Source organism: Cydia splendana, chromosome 15 (genome assembly GCF_910591565.1).
Source record: "Cydia splendana chromosome 15, ilCydSple1.2, whole genome shotgun sequence".
Lineage (NCBI taxonomy): Eukaryota > Metazoa > Arthropoda > Insecta > Lepidoptera > Tortricidae > Cydia > Cydia splendana.
Window position 1 is genome coordinate 13,654,583 of NC_085974.1, and position 22,752 is coordinate 13,677,334.

The 22,752-nt window shown below is 44.7% G+C and overlaps 2 protein-coding genes across 2 annotated transcripts; one reads left to right on the forward strand and one right to left on the reverse strand.

The window, feature by feature from the left end:
- The first annotated feature begins 749 nt into the window (after positions 1 to 749).
- Positions 750 to 5,834, forward strand: LOC134797697 (trichohyalin-like). Its single transcript, XM_063770042.1, has 8 exons — positions 750 to 1,160; positions 1,881 to 2,081; positions 2,433 to 2,544; positions 2,743 to 2,910; positions 3,863 to 3,990; positions 4,189 to 4,382; positions 4,974 to 5,164; positions 5,664 to 5,834. Exons 1-8 carry the CDS (start codon positions 829 to 831, stop codon positions 5,712 to 5,714), a joined length of 1,377 nt encoding a protein of 458 aa, XP_063626112.1. The 5' UTR covers positions 750 to 828; the 3' UTR covers positions 5,715 to 5,834.
- On the reverse strand, positions 5,758 to 22,568 carry LOC134797698 (NADH-ubiquinone oxidoreductase 75 kDa subunit, mitochondrial). The gene is made up of 14 exons (XM_063770043.1): positions 22,508 to 22,568; positions 22,031 to 22,198; positions 21,237 to 21,568; positions 20,533 to 20,674; positions 20,144 to 20,269; positions 18,795 to 18,890; positions 18,039 to 18,212; positions 17,427 to 17,592; positions 11,604 to 11,755; positions 10,503 to 10,709; positions 8,456 to 8,630; positions 7,789 to 7,951; positions 7,220 to 7,367; positions 5,758 to 6,753 (listed from the first exon to the last, which is right to left on the reverse strand). The coding sequence occupies exons 2-14, from the start codon at positions 22,193 to 22,195 to the stop codon at positions 6,607 to 6,609; spliced, it is 2,193 nt and encodes a 730-aa protein (XP_063626113.1). The 5' UTR covers positions 22,196 to 22,198; positions 22,508 to 22,568; the 3' UTR covers positions 5,758 to 6,606.
- Between the last annotated feature and the right edge of the window lie 184 nt (positions 22,569 to 22,752).

Here is a 22,752-nt window from a genome sequence, read left to right on the forward strand (position 1 = left end):
CGCCTACTACAGCTACAGCTTACGAGAATTTGGCAGTCTAATAGAACTGAATGCTTTAGAAATCACAACCAAAAGCCAAACATGGAATACGTGCTGGAACGTAGGTATATTACTTAAAGTACCAGTATGCCAACGTAAAATTCCTTCATTCGTTACAATTTCTTTCTGTTCATTCCCCGCTGTAGTAGTTATTTTTATGCAAAAATATACTGCAAATAACGTCACTGGCGACAGTGACGGATGGGCCGCGCCGCCTGAAATGGCGCGAGGCTTGCCCGTTGCCGCGCTCCATTTCCTATCTCACTCCATAAAGTTACTGTGCTTTTTTTTAATTTGTGAAACAGCGCTGGCTGAAAACGAATCCATTAAGTTTTAATTTGCCGCATGTAACGGATCCGATTAATAGGTTTTCCGGGAATCGAAATATTTGTTTTCGTTGCTTTTCTGAAACTACCTTGTAACAATCCGTCACAGCGTTTCTGAAACTATCACTACTACTACTAACATGTTACGTTACAGTTTTATTTGGCTCCAAAATACAATTACCTACTGCGGTGTTTACAAAACTACCAGTACGTGAAATAATTTACTTAGTGTAGTAAGGTTGTAAACAAGATGTCAAATCATCACATTATTGCAGCAATAAGACCGCCTGCTGTTAGTTAGTTTTATGTTACTCGTACATGTTTTCATGAATCGTGAATGACAGACGATGTTTATCTAAATCCATCAGAGCCACATAGATTAATAAACAATACTTCATTACTATATTTTCAGGCACATCTAGAAAATACTGATTTTAACTGTAACTAAAACACTTATTAAATTATGGGCCGCTTCGCGCCTTTACTGATTCCCAAAAGGGAATGGGAGAGAATTAAAAATCAAGCAAATCCAGAAACGGAACATAGTACGACGCCTTGCCATGTAGACATCGAAGCTATGAACGCACAGTCCCGAAAATGGACCAGCACTTGGCCAGATTCCTCACAGGGGAAAGCAAATAAGATGACCATGAAGAACAAGAAAGCTCGATTGGAAGAAATGGTGGAACTCGAAGCTTTCTATAAGAAGGAGAAACGCGATAATGTGGCTGAAAACTTGAGACGGGCTAGAAATATGATTTTTGAAAGAACTGGTTACGGCAGGGAATTGTTAAGGTGAGTCTTACAATTTCAATTTATTTATTTTAAGATTAGTCCATAACAACATATATTAAGAGGGAAGTAGGTATAGCACGTGATCGTCCATACAAAACGAGAAAACGTTTTTCAACTTCTAATTATTTTCCATTCTCCATTTCCATAGTATGTTATTGACACAGTGAAAAACTAGGTTTATAGGTATTCCTTGTTTCAAAATTTGCAATACAACAATATATTTTTTTTTTAAGCGTAACCTACTAATCTCTAGTATGTATTATGCTGAAGCGATCGACGTCAAAAACAAAGTGATATGTTAAGATTTAGTTAGTGGAAAACGCTTTCTCCTGAAATGGAAAATTGTATGAAAAAGTCCCTTTTGTCCATGAATCTAGTATTAAAACTGGCATGATGGTGGGGATAACTGACAGAACGGGATAGTCTTATGTATCTTTCAGTAGGAGTAGCAGCGAAAGCGCTATTATTGTTTGTCCTTGTCACAGTCTGACATATTTTTGTTCCCCACCATTTTTAAGTATGGATTATGGTGGGCAATAAATGAATTCGACCAATCACAGTGTCGCATTTGCGTATGTTTTGTCCCTCACGGAGGCACGCGTACACCACTTCTATACGATCCTACCTTCTATGCTTTTGTCAGTAGCTATACTTCCCTCTTAAATGAACACTACCAACTAACCGTAGGAGGTAACTGAAATAAAACCAGTTTTATTGCAGTGCTCTTGTAGAATCAAAAACGTTCGAGGAACGAGACATACAAATGAAATTTGTTAAAGACATACAAGAAAAGGAAAAGAAGATAGAAGAGGCTAAATTAAAAGTAGACAATCTTATGTACGCTGAATTTGAAAAACGGGAGAGCGATAGAGTTCTTCAGAAAAGGAAAGAAAGAGAAGATGCAGAATGCAATAAAATGATGTAAGATAACTCTCCTCATTTTTTTACGGATACTTTATGGGGGGGGGGGTGTCATTATAGGCAGGGCTTTTTATAGATCCGTAACTTAAACTAACAAAAATAATTCAATGCAGGCGACCCGTCAGGCGGGCTACCAAGACACAACTCATTTAGATTCCTATAATACCTACGTTTTTAGACGATCCTAGGTACAGTCATCTGCAATAATATGTTACACAACCAAGGCCGCAAAAATATCTGACACGATCTTATTTGTAGAGCCATTAAGAGCGTGTCACATGTTTTTGCGGCCATCGAAGAGTAACATATTATTGCAGATGACTGTACTAAAACATTACTCATAACTTGCAGAGCAGAAATGAAAAAGGAAGACGCTTTTAGAACTGCTGAAATGGAGAAAAAGAATCGCCAAGAAGATGAACCGTTGATAGAAAAGTTTCGTCAGTTACAAATTGCAGAGGAGGTACCTCACATATATTTTTCTTAATGAGAATGCATTATCTAGAACGTCCGCATTAGTCAAAGTAGGCAACGCGTATGTGACATCCTCTAAGCAACATGCGGCTACAGTGACCACAACTGCATTGCACCACAATGGTGGTATTTTAAAAAATGTGACGTTTATTATTTTATTTCACAACACATTCTTTTTTTTTTTCAGAAACACGATCATTGGCTTGACAATGAAGCCGATAAAATGTATGAAGAGCAAAACAATGCCATCAAAGAGTGGAGAGAGAAAAGAGAGGCTCTGGATCAAAAGCTAGCCGACTTGTGGTGCAAGCACCAGGACAGGATTCGGCGAAAAGAGAAACAAGTCTTCGACCAAGTAATATATTTACCTCTCTCTTCAATCGGTCCCTCATTGCTGAGGATCGTGACTCCGTTTGATTCCTTCAACTAGTTGTCTCTATCGGTCCCGTTCTGTAGCTTGGTGGAGTGCGTCGCTGACAGGTATTTTTAGTTCCTCCGCTATTTGGTCCGACCATCGATTGGGACTTCTATCTACCCTTAGGCCTTTTTCCCTCGATTTTACCGGTCACCATAAGGCGTTCCAAATTGCTGGTATCCCTGCGTGCAACGTGGCTAAAATACCGCAATATATTTACCTAGTCTTGTTTTAAATTAGGAGTTTTTAACCTCTGGGTAGAGAGGTTCTGGATCAAGTGGCAGCCGACTTGTGTTTCAAACACCATCAGACCAGGATCCAGTGAAAAGAGAAACAAGTTTTCATCCATGTAGGTATACCTATTCTTGTTTTAAATTAGGGATTTTTGAACAGTGATGGCGCCTCCACCTCTCTTAAAAGAGAGGTTCTGGATCGAGTGCTAGGCGACTTGTGGTGCAAACACTAGGGCGGAATCCAGCGAAGGGAGAAAAGTCTTCCACCAAGTAGGGTCCGGTTTAAATTAGGAGTTTTCGTACAGTGGAGAGCAACCATCTGGTGTTTTCTGTCGGTATAAAATATCTGTATATACGATGAGGTTAACGAGAGAACTACAGCTCAAAGTGAATATACCCTCTGACTAGGTAAATAGCTGGTGCGCCTCCTAGAGTATGATGAAGTAAGCATTCCCAACAACGAAACATACTTACAATAATTTTCCATCACGACATTTAACGGGCAAGAGAAATCTTTTTTTGAAAAAGAGGAGCTCGATGCAAGAAAAGGAGCTCCTGCTTAGAATATTGTCCAACTAAATTAGAGTGGTCACGATAACACCAATAGTTTGAAAAGTTTTCGACTAACAGTTATCTTCTACAAGACACCCTGTTTTTAGATACATATGGCAAAACACGACACCGGACACTTTAAAGAAAATTATGAATTGGTTCAACGCCTCCAAGAAGAAAATGAGAAGAAATACAACGATTTTGTTGATAAAGGAGTAAAGAAGTTAGAGAAACGGTAACGTAGCGACATCGACATCTTCCATGAATTTTTCTTCGATTTTACTAGGTATTCATTAATAGGTTAGTCTTTTTTGATTCATAGTGAGTCATGTATTAATTCTAGGAGAACCATGCCATTATTGCACTAGGATCCATGACACTTATTTGGAATAAATAATCAGACTATAATAAAATAATCAATTTAATTAAACAGATTACAAAAGAGGGAAAAGGAGGAACAACTGAAAAGAGACCAACAACGAAGTTTGAAAACTTCTCACGCTCAAAGCTCGGAACTGCCTAATCAGCAGAAGTGTGAAGAGTATCAGCGGAAGATCTGCGTCGACAAACTGAGCTTCCTTCCCACGAGGCGTGAGAAACTCGACTCTAAACTAGGTTCACTCAAAGGTGACAAAACATACATAAAATGTTATTATATCCACCTATCATGAGCTTTGTGCACGACATCAATGTGATAACACTGATAACCGCATAAGTTCCGCTACCACCCATTTTGCATGTGATAAGTAATATGTAATATTTAAAATATTGACACATAGTTGAAACACAACACAACTCACAACTCTTAAGGCTGCGTTTCCACCAGAGATGTGCTAGGGGAGCGAGGGGTGTATTTATTAAGAACCAATAGTTTCTTTTAGTTTCACAGTGCCCTGGTTTTACTGTATTGTATAGATCGTGTCATTCGCGAAGACGCGTGCCTCTATTCGTATTGTCATGTCATGTTATTAAAGGTTAGATTTGACAAACTGGCGCGTCATCGTGAATGACACAAACTATAATACTCTGTTACTTAATTGAGTAATAAAACAAACAATAGTGTCGCTGAGGAGGATTGTATTAGAAGTGGAGTAGAATTAATTATTGGTTCTTCACAAACACATCATCGCACAACACTGGTGAAAACGCACCCTAAGAATCAACTTACACAAACTATTTACCAAATATTTAGTTCTATAAATGTACTTACTGGCTCAGAATCCCGCCTTCCCCCGCCGCGACCGCAGTTCCTAGCGCCATCTACCGCACTACAAGACGCGCTGAAGCAACGCCGCGCTCAGCCAGGCGGTTGGTCAGGGACAGAAGCGGCGCATGAGCAATTTGCTAGACACGCCGCCGCCGCGCTCAAGGAAGCTGCGTATAAGCGCCCAGTACAGAAAGTCATTAAGGTATGTACAATACTATCCTAAGTAATAGGACGCGGACTGGTCACAAGCGGCGCGCGGCTCGGCGAGCGGAAAATCAAGAATGTAAGAACGGCTCTGATTTGCCGCTCACTGCGCCGCGCACCGCTTGCGTCCGGTCCGTGGTCTTAGTATCTCGTAAATATAGTACCTCCGGCGGATGAAGTTCCTCTTGCCATCTATCAGATTCTATCACACTACAAGATACGCTGAAGGAACGTCACGCCCAGCCTGGCGATTGGTCAGGCTCGAACGCAACGCATGAGCAATTTGCTCGGTACACCGCCGCCGCGCTAAAGGAAGCTGTGTATAAGCGGCCTGTGCAGAAAGTTATTGATGCATGTATAACACTTACCTAGTCACCTGTTCAGAAGCGACTTGCCCTCTATCGCTCTACAGGATGTTCTGATATTCAGAGTTTATAAAAAAACGCGAGGTCACCGCACATACAGCGATCAACTAATCACCATCTTATCTTTTTCAGAGTTACTGCAAAACGAATAATGTAAGGGAGCTGCTAATTCCAAAACTATGAAACGTATACTTTTCGAAAAGGAGATGAAATAAATAAAATAAAATTTCGACAATCATTATACTACATTTATTATATGCTACAATTGTTTACTATATACAATACAATAACCTGTTGTTACACTTGTCCGTTCTTAGTAGCAATTCGTTCGTTCCCTTTTACTATGTTTTATTTGATATATTTGAGGTTGGAAAGTTTGGAAAGTTGAAAACACTAGTTTATACTTACAATAAGAAAATAAATAGCTTCAAAATCACAATGTACATAGTCGAATTCAATATAATTGTTCTTAGATAAAAGATGAGTGAGTTACGATTCAACTATAAGATGCTTTCCTGAAGTATTTTCTTCTAAAAAATGATTGCAGAAAGGCAAAATAAAAATTTGTTATTTTATTACCCTAGAAGATATCTGCCGCTCGATTGTTGTACTACAAACAATTAATAAATATAACGATCAAGCGACAGATATCAGGAATATACTTATTAAATACGCCGCATTTCAAAGTCTAAGTCGGGTATTTTCTACCCTATTTTATGTAGAACTTTTATCAAAGTGCAGAAAAAATGTCGATTACCTATTATTAATAATAAATAATGTTAGATATTAAAAACAACCTTATTTCAAAATTTCATCAGCACTACTTTAGTAACGCAATAGTTGCACCCTTACAACATAACGCGTAGCAGTGGCGCCAAACATTTTTCAATTAGCTGGCATATGAATACACGTTTCCTTTCTATGTTCAGAAATGTGTTCTAAAGTTCTACTGCTAGGATAGCAGTGGCGCCCAACATTTTTTAGTTAGCTGGTATAGCCATCCATGTTTCCCTTCTCCGTTCGAAAATGTGTTCTAAGTTCTACAAAATAAGGTAGAAAATACCATGGTGCCGGTTTAATAAGGCGACGCCTTCTGCTTGATGACGGCCTGCACGCACTTGGCCATGGTGGGCGAGGCGCGCGAGATGGCGTCCGTCATGAAGAAGTCCTCCAGCGACTTGAGCTGCACGTCCAACTTGCCCGAGACGGGCTTTTGGAGACTCTGTTGTGACAGAGATAAAAGTTAGTTTTGATTGTGCTAACTATATATAACTATGTATATTTATTTTAACGTAATAATCGGTGTAAGACGTCTAGAGGGATAAAATTGCACGATATTTTCTTAATGGAAGATCTTCGCGTACTGTTGAATGTCAAACGATATTTCGTACACAAGTTCCGACACGAGTTTTAGGTATCGAATACGTAACCTCGGATTTTTTTACCGTAGACATAATAGAGATGGTACAGATGGTATATGTATGCATTTAGGATAATAGGCAGTTTGTTTGTGCCCACGAATGAATGTTCCCGTTTAATTTTAAATTTTACGAAACATCAAAATTTCCTAGGAGTTAAAAGGATTTTTATACTTACTTCGAAAGTGCTGGGATTGGGGTTAAGCAGACTATGTATAGGCGATATAGTGTAATAAATAATGTTAATTGTAAGCAGACTGTATGGTTTACCTGGTTGAGCGCACGCGCCTGCGCGAAGTAGTTGTTGGCTTGCACGTCGCCGTACGCGAGCAGCGCGGGGCTGGCCTCGCCGAGCCGCGCGCGCACCGAGTCCAGGTCGTCGTACGGCAGCCGCGCACCTACCACCTCCGATAGGGCTCTGTAAGTGAAACAAACAGTGAGCGTTCGTGAACTTTATTGCTACGAGATAAGGTCTACTAACGGTCAGTAATGGGGTTGGCCTGTCGAAGTATTTAGCTAATGGCGCCAGCATAGCTTGCCCTGTCAATCCCTAGAATTGTGTAAAATTTTTGTTTTTTTTTTTAATGGAATTTTATGCCCTGGATGCTGGCATGGCTGGCCCTTTAAGCCAAATCTCATAGAAAAAGGAGCACGCTATTAGAGCGCCATATATGCAAACCTTTGACAGTTGCCCACTAGTCCAGTAAGGGAGATTTTTAGGCATACTAGGCACGTTCATAGAAGCGAAAGATTATAAAAGACGCGCTCAACCCTGCGCTCTCTCAATAAATGATGATCAAGATGTCACCAGCTTCACTGTAACGAGCTGACGGCAGTACCTGATGATCTTCCAGTCCTCCCTGGCCTTGCCGGGCGGCGTGACGGCGGGCAGCGTCTGCTGCGCGCGCCCCTCCGCGTTCACGTACGTGGCGCGCTTCTCCGTGTACGCCGCGCCCGGCAGCACGATGTCCGCGATCTCGGCACCAGCGTCGCCGTGGTGACCTACACAAAAAAATATACGTAATCTATCAACAAGGGCTAATAACAGTCAGTACCTCACAATCAGTTTTTAGCGGCTAAGCGATGGCATACTTTACAGACTCAGAGCACCAAATCTTAAAATACACTCATTATCAAAATATCAATACAAAATGTAACAATTTGAGGCTATAAAGGTACTACTTGTAGCCAATGTGATTGTTGATTCACCTTGATGAATAACAATAGCTTATCGCGTGTGACGATCCCTGCGTCCGCTCCCAGCAGGTACACAACCTTCGGCCCAACTTGTTGCCTCACCTTGACATATAATAACAGCATCCTTGGACAGCTTGTCGCGCTTGACGACCCCTGCGTCCGCTCTCAGCAGGTACACGACCTTCAATCCAACTTATTGGCCCACCTTGATACTATAATGACAGCATCCTTGGGCAGCTTGTCGCATGTGACGACCCCTGCGTCCGCCCCCAACAGGTACACAACCTTCGGTCCGACTTGTTGTCTCACCTTGATATATAATGACAACATCCTTGGGCAGCTTATCGCGCGTGACGACCCCTGCGTCCGCGCCCAGCAGGTACACAACCTTCGGTCCGGCGGCGAGAGCTGCGTCCACACCGGGTTGGTAGCCGATATCTAACGCCGCCACTTGCGACGCGGTCCTTTGAAGCACGTTCAGGACCTGAACGCAATCATTAAATTAATAAAAAAAAATTTAAAGAAGACAATCAGAATTGTTGCCTCTTCGAGTCGTAGTGTTAAACACTTTAAAAACGAACTTTTGATAATGAAGGAATAATCTAAGAAGTGTTCTCTGAAAAAAGAACAACGGATTCTCTCCCACATTGATGCCCTACTTCTACCGACTGCGCCAGAACACACTGGATACCGGCTGCAATGAGAATTAAAACCTCATTGTTTACATAGAAGGTAGGATCCTATAGAAGTGCTATACGCGTGCCTCCGTGAGGGACAAAAGATATGCAATGCGACACTATGATTGGTCGAATTTATTTGTTGCCCACCATAATCCACACAAAATATACGGTGGGGAATAAAAAAATGTGAGACTGTGACAAGGCTAAACAATAATAGCGCTTTCGCTGCTACTCCTACTGAAAGATACAAAGACTGTCCCGTTCTGTCAGTTCCCCCCACCACTCATGCCTGATCCATTTAAATACGTGGGCCATGCTGAAAGTTTCAGGATTCTGATATATATGAGACGACTTATTTCTAAGTGGCCAGTCCAGGAAATTTCAGTATGCCCTAAGTATTAGATTCATGGTTGTTTGAGCCACCTTCCAGTCCTTGTCAGCCAGCTTGTCCTGCAGCTTCAAGGCCAGCTCCTGCGTGTGCGCGAGCAGCGCGGCCCCCTCCGCGCCGCTGAGCTGGTCGGCGCCGAGGATCACGACGGGCCGCTGCGCCTGCTCCAGCCGCTGCAGCACCGGGTGCGAGGACGAGCCGGAAGCGAGCTCACCTTCCAGTCCTTGTCAGCCAGCTTGTCCTGCAGCTTCAAGGCCAGCTCCTGCGTGTGCGCGAGCAGCGCGGCCCCCTCCGCGCCGCTGAGCTGGTCGGCGCCGAGGATCACGACGGGCCGCTGCGCCTGCTCCAGCCGCTGCAGCACCGGGTGCGAGGACGAGCCGGAAGCGAGCTCACCTTCCAGTCCTTGTCAGCCAGCTTGTCCTGCAGCTTCAAGGCCAGCTCCTGCGTGTGCGCGAGCAGCGCGGCCCCCTCCGCGCCGCTGAGCTGGTCGGCGCCGAGGATCACGACGGGCCGCTGCGCCTGCTCCAGCCGCTGCAGCACCGGGTGCGAGGACGAGCCGGATGCGAGCTCACCTTCCAGTCCTTGTCAGCCAGCTTGTCCTGCAGCTTCAAGGCCAGCTCCTGCGTGTGCGCGAGCAGCGCGGCCCCCTCCGCGCCGCTGAGCTGGTCGGCGCCGAGGATCACGACGGGCCGCTGCGCCTGCTCCAGCCGCTGCAGCACCGGGTGCGAGGACGAGCCGGAAGCGAGCTCACCTTCCAGTCCTTGTCAGCCAGCTTGTCCTGCAGCTTCAAGGCCAGCTCCTGCGTGTGCGCGAGCAGCGCGGCCCCCTCCGCGCCGCTGAGCTGGTCGGCGCCGAGGATCACGACGGGCCGCTGCGCCTGCTCCAGCCGCTGCAGCACCGGGTGCGAGGACGAGCCGGAAGCGAGCTCACCTTCCAGTCCTTGTCAGCCAGCTTGTCCTGCAGCTTCAAGGCCAGCTCCTGCGTGTGCGCGAGCAGCGCGGCCCCCTCCGCGCCGCTGAGCTGGTCGGCGCCGAGGATCACGACGGGCCGCTGCGCCTGCTCCAGCCGCTGCAGCACCGGGTGCGAGGACGAGCCGGAAGCGAGCTCACCTTCCAGTCCTTGTCAGCCAGCTTGTCCTGCAGCTTCAAGGCCAGCTCCTGCGTGTGCGCGAGCAGCGCGGCCCCCTCCGCGCCGCTGAGCTGGTCGGCGCCGAGGATCACGACGGGCCGCTGCGCCTGCTCCAGCCGCTGCAGCACCGGGTGCGAGGACGAGCCGGAAGCGAGCTCACCTTCCAGTCCTTGTCAGCCAGCTTGTCCTGCAGCTTCAAGGCCAGCTCCTGCGTGTGCGCGAGCAGCGCGGCCCCCTCCGCGCCGCTGAGCTGGTCGGCGCCGAGGATGACCACGGGCCGCCGCGCCTGCTCGAGCCGCTTCAGCACCGGGTGCGAGGACGAGCCGGACGCGAGCTCTTTCACGATCGACGCGTCCTCGCCGACGTGCTAAAAGGAAATGATTGATAACTGTTATTCAGATATTGCGACAGCAGTCTGCAAAGAGTACGCAATTTCAATCGAATATTGACCTAATTTGATATAATTTAACTGGTAGAGAATGCCTCGTAGCATTAAGTCCGCCTTTTGAACAATTGTATTTTCTTAATATGTGCAATAAAGATTATACACGGTGGCTAATAAACTTTTACTACTACCAACCCCGAAATCGCGAAAAAATGTTTACCCTCCCATAGAAAATGGACCAGCCAATTTTTTCGCGATTTCGGGTTTAGTCCTATAGTAAAAGTTGCTCAGTATAATCCCAAAACCTCCCCGCCAACGGGAATGCAGTAATTTTTTAGCCACCCTGTATAGCCAACCAACTTTGTAACACTTGTAAAGCACAGACCACCAACAATGTAAGGGTAGATAGATAGATAGATTTATTTATTGGTACTGATCATACACTGTCAACACCCATGTTCAGTGAATCTCATTGTAAATTGTAAATATTAACCCATTAATATTTACAATTTACAATGAGATTCAAATACACAACAATGTCCTGGTGTACTCTTTTTATGTCTCCCATATAATTCAACTAAAATCAATATTTGTAGTCACAAATTCTAAAAAAGCTGTTTCATTTTCGAGGCCGAGAATTACTAGGCTCTTCTTACCAAAAGTTTGCCGACCCCTTAGTTTTTAAACACAAAAGAAACGCTGTGGAGTTGGGACTCACAATGTAGTCGTAGGTGAGGTCGATCTTGGGCCCAATGAAGGCAACATCCGTGTCACGGTGGATGAAGGCTTTGCGGATGCGCGCGTTGAACAGCGGAGCCTCGAAACGGACGTTTGTGCCGACCAGTAGCACTAAGTCTGCCTAGAGTGGGTACTCACAATGTAGTCGTAGGTGAGATCGATCTTGGGCCCAATGAAGGCAACATCCGTGTCACGGTGGATGAAGGCCTTGCGGATGCGCGCGTTGAGCAGCGGAGCCTCGAAACGGACGTTTGTGCCGACGAGTAGCACTAAGTCGGCCTCTTCAACGTCTATATGTAAAAAAAAAAATACAATATAGCCCAAATTATTACAACAAAATTAAAGCTTCGAGTAACACCGGGAATGGAGTCGGCATTCGCACTATTTCCCTTCTGCCGAAGTAGATGCCCAATTGAGCATGCACACAACTAGCGCGGTGCGCGTTGTGACTCATCCATACACAAAAAGAGATCGAGGTTTGCAAGATTTGTCCTTGACGTGTGTCATTTTCTATGTATTTGTGTCGTCATCACAGATTGGATTTTCTATGTAGTGAGTAAGAAGTGCGACTGTGTGCTCGTTTTCCCCTGCAAAAAATGGTAGAACGATTTGTACGGTCAGATATCGCTTGGGCTCCTGCGTCCTCCCTTCCGACGCGTCGGATCGGAAGCCAGTGTTGCTCGAAGGATTAAATTTTAAATTGTGTTAACAACTGTATAATTACGTGATTATTTAATGTGACTTTGCTGTGTACCAGTTTAGATTAAAATGTTTATTTGGAAACCACCGGTTGATATCTCACTTAAAGCCGAACTTCCGGCTGGCGCCATTTCTGATTGTTGACAGTTCTTATTGGCGCCAATAATGGAAGTTCACTTTTAACAGTCTGTAATATTACTAGTGGCTCTGTGAGCTGTAGACCTCGCGAGCAGAGCTTGAAATAACATGGTGCTAAGAGCTTTAAATACACCGTGTTTTTTTTGATTTCCGTTAATTTCAAGGGTGCATTCCTGAGCTTAAATCAAGTAACTTTCTCAAAGACACCGATGTTCTAATTAAGTCCATTTCGGAGATAATCCATAATTTATTTTTTTACTATAAGGCCTCTACAAGCGTGTACACTTGCCTTAGGGCCGGCTTACATATTGATTAGTGTTTAGAATGAGTTCATACATTTGCTACTAAACTTAAGTACAATCTCGGTCGATTGATGTACGAAATGACATTGATATGTCACAGATTTCAATTGTTTGGTTGAGTTAAATGCTACATTTAATTACTTTTTAAACAAAAAAAAAAACAAAAAAGAAAACAAAAAAAAATTTTTTTTTTGAAAATTAACTATGCCATTTAGTTCTTATAAACGTACTTAACTATACCCCGAAGTTAACGGAATTCAATAAAAACACGGTGTATAGTAAATTAAAGAAAAACAATACGAAATTTATGTGTAAAAAAATACAAAAAGTTATAATATCCCAGCATACAATTACTGGGGATCGAACCCAGACCCTCTGTGCAAACAGAAAAAGCGAACGTTTACAAACTGAGCCAAATAGTTCTTAGATGGGTTGACGAAATTTAGCTACTCCTTCTCAAATTAAAATTAATTAAAATTAAATATCTAAATACCGCCTAAACCAGCGATAATTTTTTTCTGCATTTTTTGCTATTAACTCTGTAAACATGTCTCAAAAAGAAAAAAGTCTTATGATATCGATACGACTATTTGTTTAGGCGCCAGGTATCACGACTCCGCCATTTTTAAAAATTTCCAAAAACCGGATTGACAAAAAAATTTTATTTAGTCATAAAATTCGGTCACAAAATTTCACGAGAATCGGTTAAGAATTGCGACCTGTAGAGGAGAACATCCGGACATACGAAAGCAAAATGCCCGAGTCAAAACGTAGACCTTCGCTTCGCTTCGGTCAATTAAGCGACCATTTATAAATCAAATTGTCAAATAATATACTTCTTTCAATATCTGTTGAAAATTGTTCATGATTAAAATGTTGCGACTAGTGATGAACTTCCGGTTGGCGCCCTTTCTGACAGTTGATTGTCAATATAAAAACCCGCCATTGCGCCAACCAGGGCAGTTCATCACTAGTGGTCGAAGAGTGATAACCTATGTGATAATCGAGTTAAAGTGAAATTGTCTTGAATTAAAGGTGTTGTAAAAAGGTTTGCCAAATATAAGAGTAAGTGTTAATTCCATTTCTTTTATTCAAATTACTATACCATTACCTTCCTTCTCCAACTTAATTAATGTGAGGGAGCCTAATGTCTAAAAGCATAGTTACAATCAAATTTACAGTATTTCATAATTAAGGCTCCTCTCCCATGATTAAGACGGTAATAGTGGCACTATCAATCGAACAGAACAGTATTTCAAGTAAAGTGTAAGTACGTTTACTACTTATTTGCCTAAATCTCGATTGAGAGAGCTATAGTGTTTAACAATTGAATGTCATTAAGATATTCAGATAGCTTGCGCCCTTTAGCTGATCAGTGATCCGAGTATTAATTTTCGCCAAGGCACATGCAGATCAAATCATTCATGCTTCTTTCTATTTCCATAAAATGTTTTTTTTTTATATAGTGGCTGGATCATTTTCCTTAAATTTTCGTAGGTTATCCAACGATAACTTGCTCCTATACTCACTGGCGATCTTAGTGTTGAGCAAGTAGGAGGAGCGCAGGTCGGTGCCGGCGCCGGCCGTGGGGAAGCTCTGCTCGGTGCAGGCGGCCTCGCTGCCCAGCTTGTTGGCGCGATCCTTCATATACTCACTGGCGATCTTAGTGTTGAGCAGGTAGGAGGAGCGCAGGTCGGTGCCGGCGCCGGCCGTGGGGAAGCTCTGCTCGGTGCAGGCGGCCTCGCTGCCCAGCTTGTTGGCGCGATCCTTCATATACTCACTGGCGATCTTAGTGTTGAGCAGGTAGGAGGAGCGCAGGTCGGTGCCGGCGCCGGCCGTGGGGAAGCTCTGCTCGGTGCAGGCGGCCTCGCTGCCCAGCTTGTTGGCGCGATCCTTCATATACTCACTGGCGATCTTAGTGTTGAGCAGGTAGGAGGAGCGCAGGTCGGTGCCGGCGCCGGCCGTGGGGAAGCTCTGCTCGGTGCAGGCGGCCTCGCTGCCCAGCTTGTTGGCGCGATCCTTCATATACTCACTGGCGATCTTAGTTTTGAGCACGTAGGAGGAGCGCAGGTCGGTGCCGGCGCCGGCCGTGGGGAAGCTCTGCTCGGTGCAGGCGGCCTCGCTGCCCAGCTTGTTGGCCAGGTCCTTCATATACTCACTGGCGATCTTAGTGTTGAGCGGGTAGGAGGAGCGCAGGTCGGTGCCGGCGCCGGCCGTGGGGAAGCTCTGCTCGGTGCAGGCGGCCTCGCTGCCCAGCTTGTTGGCGCGATCCTTCATATACTCACTGGCGATCTTAGTGTTGAGCAGGTAGGAGGAGCGCAGGTCGGTGCCGGCGCCGGCCGTGGGGAAGCTCTGCTCGGTGCAGGCGGCCTCGCTGCCCAGCTTGTTGGCCAGGTCCTTCATATACTCACTGGCGATCTTAGTGTTGAGCAGGTAGGAGGAGCGCAGGTCGGTGCCGGCGCCGGCCGTGGGGAAGCTCTGCTCGGCGCAGGTGGCCTCGCTGCCAGCTTGTTGGCCAGGTCCTTCATATACTCACTGGCGATCTTAGTGTTGAGCAGGTAGGAGGAGCGCAGGTAGGAGGAGCGCAGGTCGGTGCCGGTGCCGGCGCCGGCCGTGGGGAAGATCCGGCCGGATCCGGCACTTTTTAGGAGCTACCGGATCCGGTTAAAATCACCGGATCCGGAAAAATAGATTAAAAGACCGCACACAGCACCCACTGTGCGTTTTAGGTGAGATAAAGGCGACGGATGGAAGAAAGAAGTTTAACAGAATAAAGAACGAATGAAAAAGTCTAGATTTAGTAAAATAAGAAGATATTAATATGGCGATCATTGAGAACAGAAGAGGATTTCCTCTTCTTTCATGTTGGTGGCACAAATCGGCACGATACGACGATTACTTATATAGGTAATTAGAAGTAAAAATTAAAGGATGGAGATGTTATGGAAGGCATTTGTAACGACCGGTCTGGCCTAGTGGGTAGTGACCATTCAATGACACTGTCTATGAAGCCGATGGTCCTGGGTTTCAATCCCGGTAAGGTTTATTTGGGTGATGAACACAGATATTTGTTCCTGAGTCATGGGTGTTTTCTATGTATATAAGCATGTATTTATCAATATACTATACGTATATATAGTCGCCTAGTAGTACTACCTAGCTAGCTAGTACCCATAGTACAAGCTTTGCTTGGTTTGGGGCTACGAGTAGATCGATCTGTATAAGATTGTCCCCAAATATTTATTCATGAATTATTTACTTATTTGTGATTTAGGCTATAAAACTATTATCACGGATAAAAAATTAAAGCAAGATAATATTGGAACACATTTCATATAATTTTAGTTAAAAGTAAAATATCTTGTTATTACAATGGATGTCAGCGTTACAAATAATTCCATCAAAGAACAGTTACGAAAACTTGTCCTTTCAAGGAGTTCTCCAATTCCCATCCCATAATTATCCCATTAACAAGCTTTGGAATCTAATCAAATTTATAATTTTATTGTAAACGTAAATTTGAGCAGACTTAGATTTCAAGTTTTATTTTTATATTGAGACACTTGTGTCACTTTTTAATACTTAGTTATATTTTATTGTTAAAAAGTTATTTCTTATTGACTTTAAATTGTTGTTTTATGAATACATTTGTAAAAATACCCTTTGTTTGTCATATAACGCATAATACTTGAAAAATATGTCATTTAATTAACTTTAATATCCTTATACCTTACCGGATCCGGTCCGGCCGGATCCGGCCGGATTGAAAATCAATCCGGTTTGCAATCCCTACTTATTGTTGAGCAGGTAGGAGGAGCGCAGGTAGGTGCCGTCGCCGGGCGTGGGGAAGCTCTGCTCGGTGCAGGTGGCCTCGCTGCCCAGCTTGTTGGCGAGCTCCTTCATATACTCACTGGCGATCTTAGTGTTGAGCAGGTAGGAGAAGCGCAGGTCGGTGCCGGCGCCGGCCGTGGGGAAGCTCAGCTCGGTGCAGGCGGCCTCGCTACCCAGCGTGTTGGCGAGCTCCTTCATATACTCACTGGCGATCTTAGTGTTGAGCAGGTAGGAGGAGCGCAGGTAGGAGGAGCGCAGGTAGGAGGAGCGCAGGTCGGTGCCGGCGCCGGCCGTGGGGAAGCTCTGCTCGGTGCAGGCGGCCTCGCTGCCCAGCTTGTTGGCGAGCTCCTTCATATACTCACTGGCGATCTTAGTGTTGAGCAGGTAGGAGGAGCGCAGGTCGGTGCCGGTGCCGGCCGTGGGGAAGCTCTGCTCGGTGCAGGCGGCCTCGCTGCCCAGCTTGTTGGCGAGCTCCTTCATATACTCACTGGCGATCTTAGTGTTGAGCAGGTAGGAGGAGCGCAGGTCGGTGTCGACGCCGGCCGTGGGGAAGCTCTGCTCGGTGCAGGCGGCCTCGCTGCCAGCTTGTTGGCGAGCTCCTTCATATACTCACTGGCGATCTTAGTGTTGAGCAGGTAGGAGGAGCGCAGGTCGGTGCCGGCGCCGGCCGTGGGGAAGCTCTGCTCGGTGCAGGCGGCCTCGCTGCCCAGCTTGTTGGCGCGATCCTTCATATACTCACTGGCGATCTTAGTGTTGAGCAGGTAGGAGGAGCGCAGGTCGGTGCCGGCGCCGGCCGTGGGGAAGCTCTGCTCGGTGCAGGCGGCCTCGCTGCCCAGCTTGTTGGCGCGATCCTTCATATACTCACTGGCGATCTTAGTGTTGAGCAGGTAGGAGGAGCGCAGGTCGGTGCCGGCGCCGGCCGTGGGGAAGCTCTGCTCGGTGCAGGCGGCCTCGCTGCCCAGCTTGTTGGCGCGATCCTTCATATACTCACTGGCGATCTTAGTGTTGAGCAGGTAGGAGGAGCGCAGGTCGGTGCCGGCGCCGGCCGTGGGGAAGCTCTGCTCGGTGCAGGCGGCCTCGCTGCCCAGCTTGTTGGCGAGGTCCTTCAGCGCCACCAGGGCTTCGGCGTCGGCGAGGGCGCCGGCCACCACCAGCAGCTAAAAAAAAGTTAGTCTAGTCAATTTTAAAGGAACCCGCAAACGGGTTACACGTAAATTTACGTCACACGAATTTTATGACTTTTTGACCCGTTGTTTGCCTGTGGATATGTGACGTAATCTATGGGTTACAGAATAAATAATAGTAGTAGGTACAGAAGGGTCACTCTCTAACAAAACGCGTCTATTACGACAGATATGACCGCAAGGTGGCGCAAGCGCGAGCAGGCGTCCGTTCCATAACGGTGCGCGGCCACTACTACTGCTAGACACCAAAACTGGTGTGGCCGCATGTACTTGTAGCGACGTGACGAAATGGCGGAGTGAGCCACGCCTGATATGGTAAAGCTTGTGCACTTGTGGTGGTAGGCGCCTAAGTTTCCTAAATATGAAAAAAATAATACTGCGCTCTGCAACAAGTGCCATCTACCGGATTTTTGTTGTACCTTGTCTCCGGGACAGTCCCTGAGCGCGCGACCAGCTTCTACTAAAGCATCCTCCCACTCAACAGGAGTCAGGTTGCCGCGCGAGTCCTTCAGCATGGGAGTCACGAGCCGTTGGCGCTTCAGGCCGTCGCAGGCGAAGCGGGACTTGTCCGACAGCCACTCTTCGTTGATCTCCTGGATATGGGCAAGATAAGTTTTAGTTGTCATGCTTAGCTAGTGAATGGATCTAGATTGAAATGGACGTTTAAGCAAATAGTACTCAACTTACAACTTTGAAGCTACTAGTGCACGTTTTTTAATAGATTAAGGGCCAGTTGCACCAACCACATTTAACGGACTGATTAACGTCAATCAGCAGTGTAGTATGAAACTTCCCATACAATAAAATTTAGTGAACTCTTTAACGGTGACAGACGGTTTGGTGAAACCGACCCTAAGACGTAAAATCTTAAAACAAAATGATTGTGTACAAGCATAGCATGTAGTAGTTGCTTTACCAGTTGATATTTACCTAGATTCTATTTTAGATATCAATTAGTAACTACCTAGTTTGAAGGACAGAATAATTTTGACGTAAATCCCAAAAAAAATAGTACCTACAATATTTCTACATATACATACACTAATTTACTTGCAAGACAGAATGGAACCCACATGGAACCCCATTTGCACTTTGTTGAAAGCAAACAGTAATTTCTCAAATTCCACTTGAACTGAATAAGCACCCTGACAGGAACCCATGGTGTTTTCAATTACCTCGTTGGTCCTGGGCAGAATACGCAGCACCTCGTTGGTCCGCGTGGCCACCACGATATTGCTGCCGAGAGGGTCCAGCACATCCACGGAGTCGATCTACAGTACAAACGTTATAATATAACAAGAAAAAATAACAACATGTATTCATGAAAAAAGTTGAAATATTATATTGACTTGGTTTCCTAAAAGTCCAAAAAATAATGCTATACAATTTGCGGCTGCAAATATAGTCATCATCATCATATCAGCCTTTTATCGCCCACTGCTGAGCATAGGCCTCTCTTCGAGTACGCCACTTATCACGGTCCCGAGCCAATCTCATCCAGAAGTGACCCGCAGTCTTCCGGATGTCATCCACCCAACGAGCCAATGGACGCCAGGCACTCCTTTCGTCTGTAAGCCACCATTCCGTTAACATTTTGGCCCACCTGCCATCACTCTGCCTGACAACATGTCCCGCCCAGCTCCACTTGAGTTTGGTAATGACGTATCCGACGTCTTGCACCTTGGTGCGACGTCGGATCTCAACATTCCTCACTCGACCCTGAAGTTTGATGCCGAGCATGGCGCGCTCCATGGCTCTCTGTGCCGCTTGGATTTTATGCACTGCCTGCCTAGTGAGCGTCCATGTCTCTGCACCGTAGGTCATGGTGGGCAGGACACATTGGTTAAAGAGGCGAGTCTTCAGGCACTGTGGAATGTTAACGGGCTTGAGGATGTCCGCTAGTTTATTGAATGCCGCCCAACCCAGCTGGATTCTCCTGGAGATCTCCTTCTGCTGATGTGTTTTGTCAAATGATAGAATATGTCCAAGATACACCTCCAGTCTCTCGTTCCCAACCATAATGGTTGGAATCGATTTACCAGAGATGTTCATCATCACTTTAGTCTTGGACATATTCATCTTAAGCCCTATCTTCAAAGAAGCATGGTAAAGGCTTTCGACCATGCATTGAAGATCTTCCAGGGTCTCGGCAAACAATACGATGTCATCGGCAAATCTCAAGTGCGACAAGAAGACACCATGGATATTGATACCAGTTCTGTCCCATGCAAGCGTTTTTATGACTTAAGCTTGGGTGAAATGGTATCCATCCCCTTGACGCACTCCCCTTTGGATGGATATTGGATTGCTGAGTTTGTGTAGCAAATATAGTGCATAATTATTTTCATTCAATTTTCACGGAAACGTACGAACGTGTCTTGCTATTTCAGTCAGTCTCATCTCAGTACAAAAAGTACCGAGCTTGACTGAAGTAGCATATGACAAATACGAACGTTTCCGAGAAAACACGATAGAAAACAATTATGCACTACATCTGTATGACTGTAAAATAAATGTATCTTACCCTGCGAGTCTCCCAAGGCCTGGCCGCGAAGCTGTAGGGCTTGGAGGTGAGCGCGCCGACGGGGCACAGGTCGATGATGTTGCCAGAGAGCTCCGACAGGAACATCTTCTCCACGTACGTGCCCACCTGACAACACAAATACCATATAATAAATGATGTTCCTTGTATTTTTGCAAATATAAAGATATATGTTCTGAAGCAGATGTAATTATTTGGTTATAGGCGTGCATTACAGGGTCTGCTACCTTGTGCCAAGGTCGGAAACTTAATCTTTATATTTACAGTTTGCGCCAATAAGCAGGGTGCTGCCCCCTATTTGCACAAGAAGAATGAATGATAAAATAAGTACATCTTGCATTTGTAAACTAAAAGTATGCTGCCTGCCTAACCTGCATGTCACCACCACGGCCCGTGGTGCCGAAGTCATCGACGCCGGCGACTTCAGACGCGAAACGGATGCAACGCGTGCAGTGGATGCAACGCGTCATGATGGTTTTGATGAGCGGCCCAACATCTTTGTCCTCAACGGCCCTAGCAGGGGAAATATGGTGTAAAACTAGTATTTGACAGAAGCCGTATTTTTTTGCAAAAACCGAACCCAAGTTTCAGTACTATTAGAAAAAATTTTTTTTTCGAAAATATTCTGTAGGTTCGGTTTTGCTGTTGTTTTTTATATCATATATAACATGAGTTTTATATTGAAGCCTGCCAAAATCAAAACTTCGATCGGATACTACCGAAAGCGAACCTTCGGCAGAAACATGATTTTTAAGCCAAAACCTGCCGAAAACAAAACCAACATTTTTTGTTTAGTTATTTTATTCACCAATGTAGAACTGTAAAAATGACATAAGAACACATTTAAGTCAAAAAAAATTTGTTATCCAGGTAATTTAATACTAGTTAATTGATCCCAATTTGAAAATCATCTGAACTCTGATCATTAGAAAGGTATTATTTCAGAATGAAACTCAACACTAACTGACATTCTAGAATCCAAATTGCAATCATTTTAACACAGATATTACAAACCTTACTTAACACACACACACACTAGTTTTCAGAACAGAACTGCAATAAGTGTGTGACTTACCTCTTTCCTGAGAAATGTATGTCAGTGAAGCGACTCTTATCAGATCCAAAAGCCATTGATTGATCCTGAAGATCACATTCACCACCCTGGTCACAGATGGGGCAATCCAGAGGATGGTTCACAAGCAGGAACTCCATGACACCTTCACGGGCCTTCCTGGTCAAGTCAGAGTTGGTTTTGATCCTCATGCCCTTCATGACCGGCATGGCGCAAGCTGCCGCCGGCTTTGGGGACTTCTCTACTTCTACGAGGCACATCCTGCAGTTGCCGGCTACGGCCAGCCGCTCATGGTAACAGAAACGAGGGATCTCTACGCCCACTTCTGCAGCAGCCTATAATATGAAATATACAATTAGTAATTGAGGTTGGCAAATAGAGGTAAGGTTTTCAAACATTTTTAAGATGTGTGTTATATTGACAAACAAAACCTGAAATAATTTGCTGCATCCACCAATTTATCAGGATTTTAACAGGAATTTATCTTAGGCGAAAAAACTTCATTTAACATTAATCACTTGAGGTGGGTACTCTACCTTTTTATTGTGAGGTGTTTGAAAAGTCTGGTATGACTTGTGGTCATATATCATATCACATATTATATGCAATAGGCATGATTGAAATCAAGGCTACAAGCAAGATTTAATCTTAAAGTTCAATTACTGCATTTGTTTACCTTCTTTAATAATTTATACTGTAACTACTGTGAAAAACGTAAATCGCATTACTTATATCCCATTTATTAAATTCCCAAATAGTATTAAAGCAAAATCATATGCGTAGTTGGCGCAACTCACCTGCAATATAGTGGTGCCAGGGAAGACATGTACAGGCTTGTCGTCAATAAAAACTTCGATCTTTTCCGGTTGTTTCTGAACCTGGTCGGCGTAGCAGCGCGCGACCGGAGCCACACGGGGCGCCGCGGTCAGCGCTAGCGCCCGAGACAGCGGCTGGCGCAGCATTTTCTGCACAAACACAACTCCCGTCAAACACTTATGCACAACTCTCTGACCACTTTTAGACACTTAAAAGTTTTATACTGACTCCCACGGAGTCATGCTAACTGAAATCAGGATAAAAGGCCCTAATGATTTATTATTTAGCAAGATAATTAGACAAAATTATCTGTTATTGTTACATAAGTACGAACGGCTAACCTAAATAGTAATTATTATTATAATAAATTATGGATTATTATAGCACAACAACTCTTAAATACCGTAAAGATCAATTATTTTATTGTAGAATTGCGTCGTTTCTTATAGAAATCGTACCTAAAAATACAAATTTCGATTAGTTGGATTGAAATGACAGCTCAGTCAGAAAACTGTCAAGAAGGGGTAAAGGGTGAGTTGGTTTCAGACATTAATTAGACACATTATTTTATATAATAGCAATGCAAAATTCAAAGTATCAAATTTATATTTTTATGAAATTTAATATTTACAAAAAAAAAACGTAAAGAAACGTACGTAGATTTACTTGATATTACATTTTATTTTAACGAGTTGGTTATTAC

Bases quoted from the DNA above. Each gene is read 5' to 3' on its own strand.
- LOC134797697 (XM_063770042.1), top strand. From the start codon at position 829: ATGGGCCGCTTCGCGCCTTTACTGATTCCCAAAAGGGAATGGGAGAGA. The intron at 2,911-3,862 runs GTAATATATTTA...CCCTGTTTTTAG, and splicing joins AGAAACAAGTCTTCGACCAA to ATACATATGGCAAAACACGA. The intron at 4,383-4,973 runs GTGACAAAACAT...TTACTGGCTCAG, and splicing joins TAAACTAGGTTCACTCAAAG to AATCCCGCCTTCCCCCGCCG.
- LOC134797698 (XM_063770043.1), bottom strand. From the start codon at position 22,195: ATGCTGCGCCAGCCGCTGTCTCGGGCGCTAGCGCTGACCGCGGCGCCC. The intron at 8,631-10,502 runs GTGAGCTCGCTT...GATTGCGTTCAG, and splicing joins TGGCTGACAAGGACTGGAAG to GTCCTGAACGTGCTTCAAAG. The intron at 6,754-7,219 runs GTAAACCATACA...CTGTCACAACAG, and splicing joins AGGCGCGTGCGCTCAACCAG to AGTCTCCAAAAGCCCGTCTC.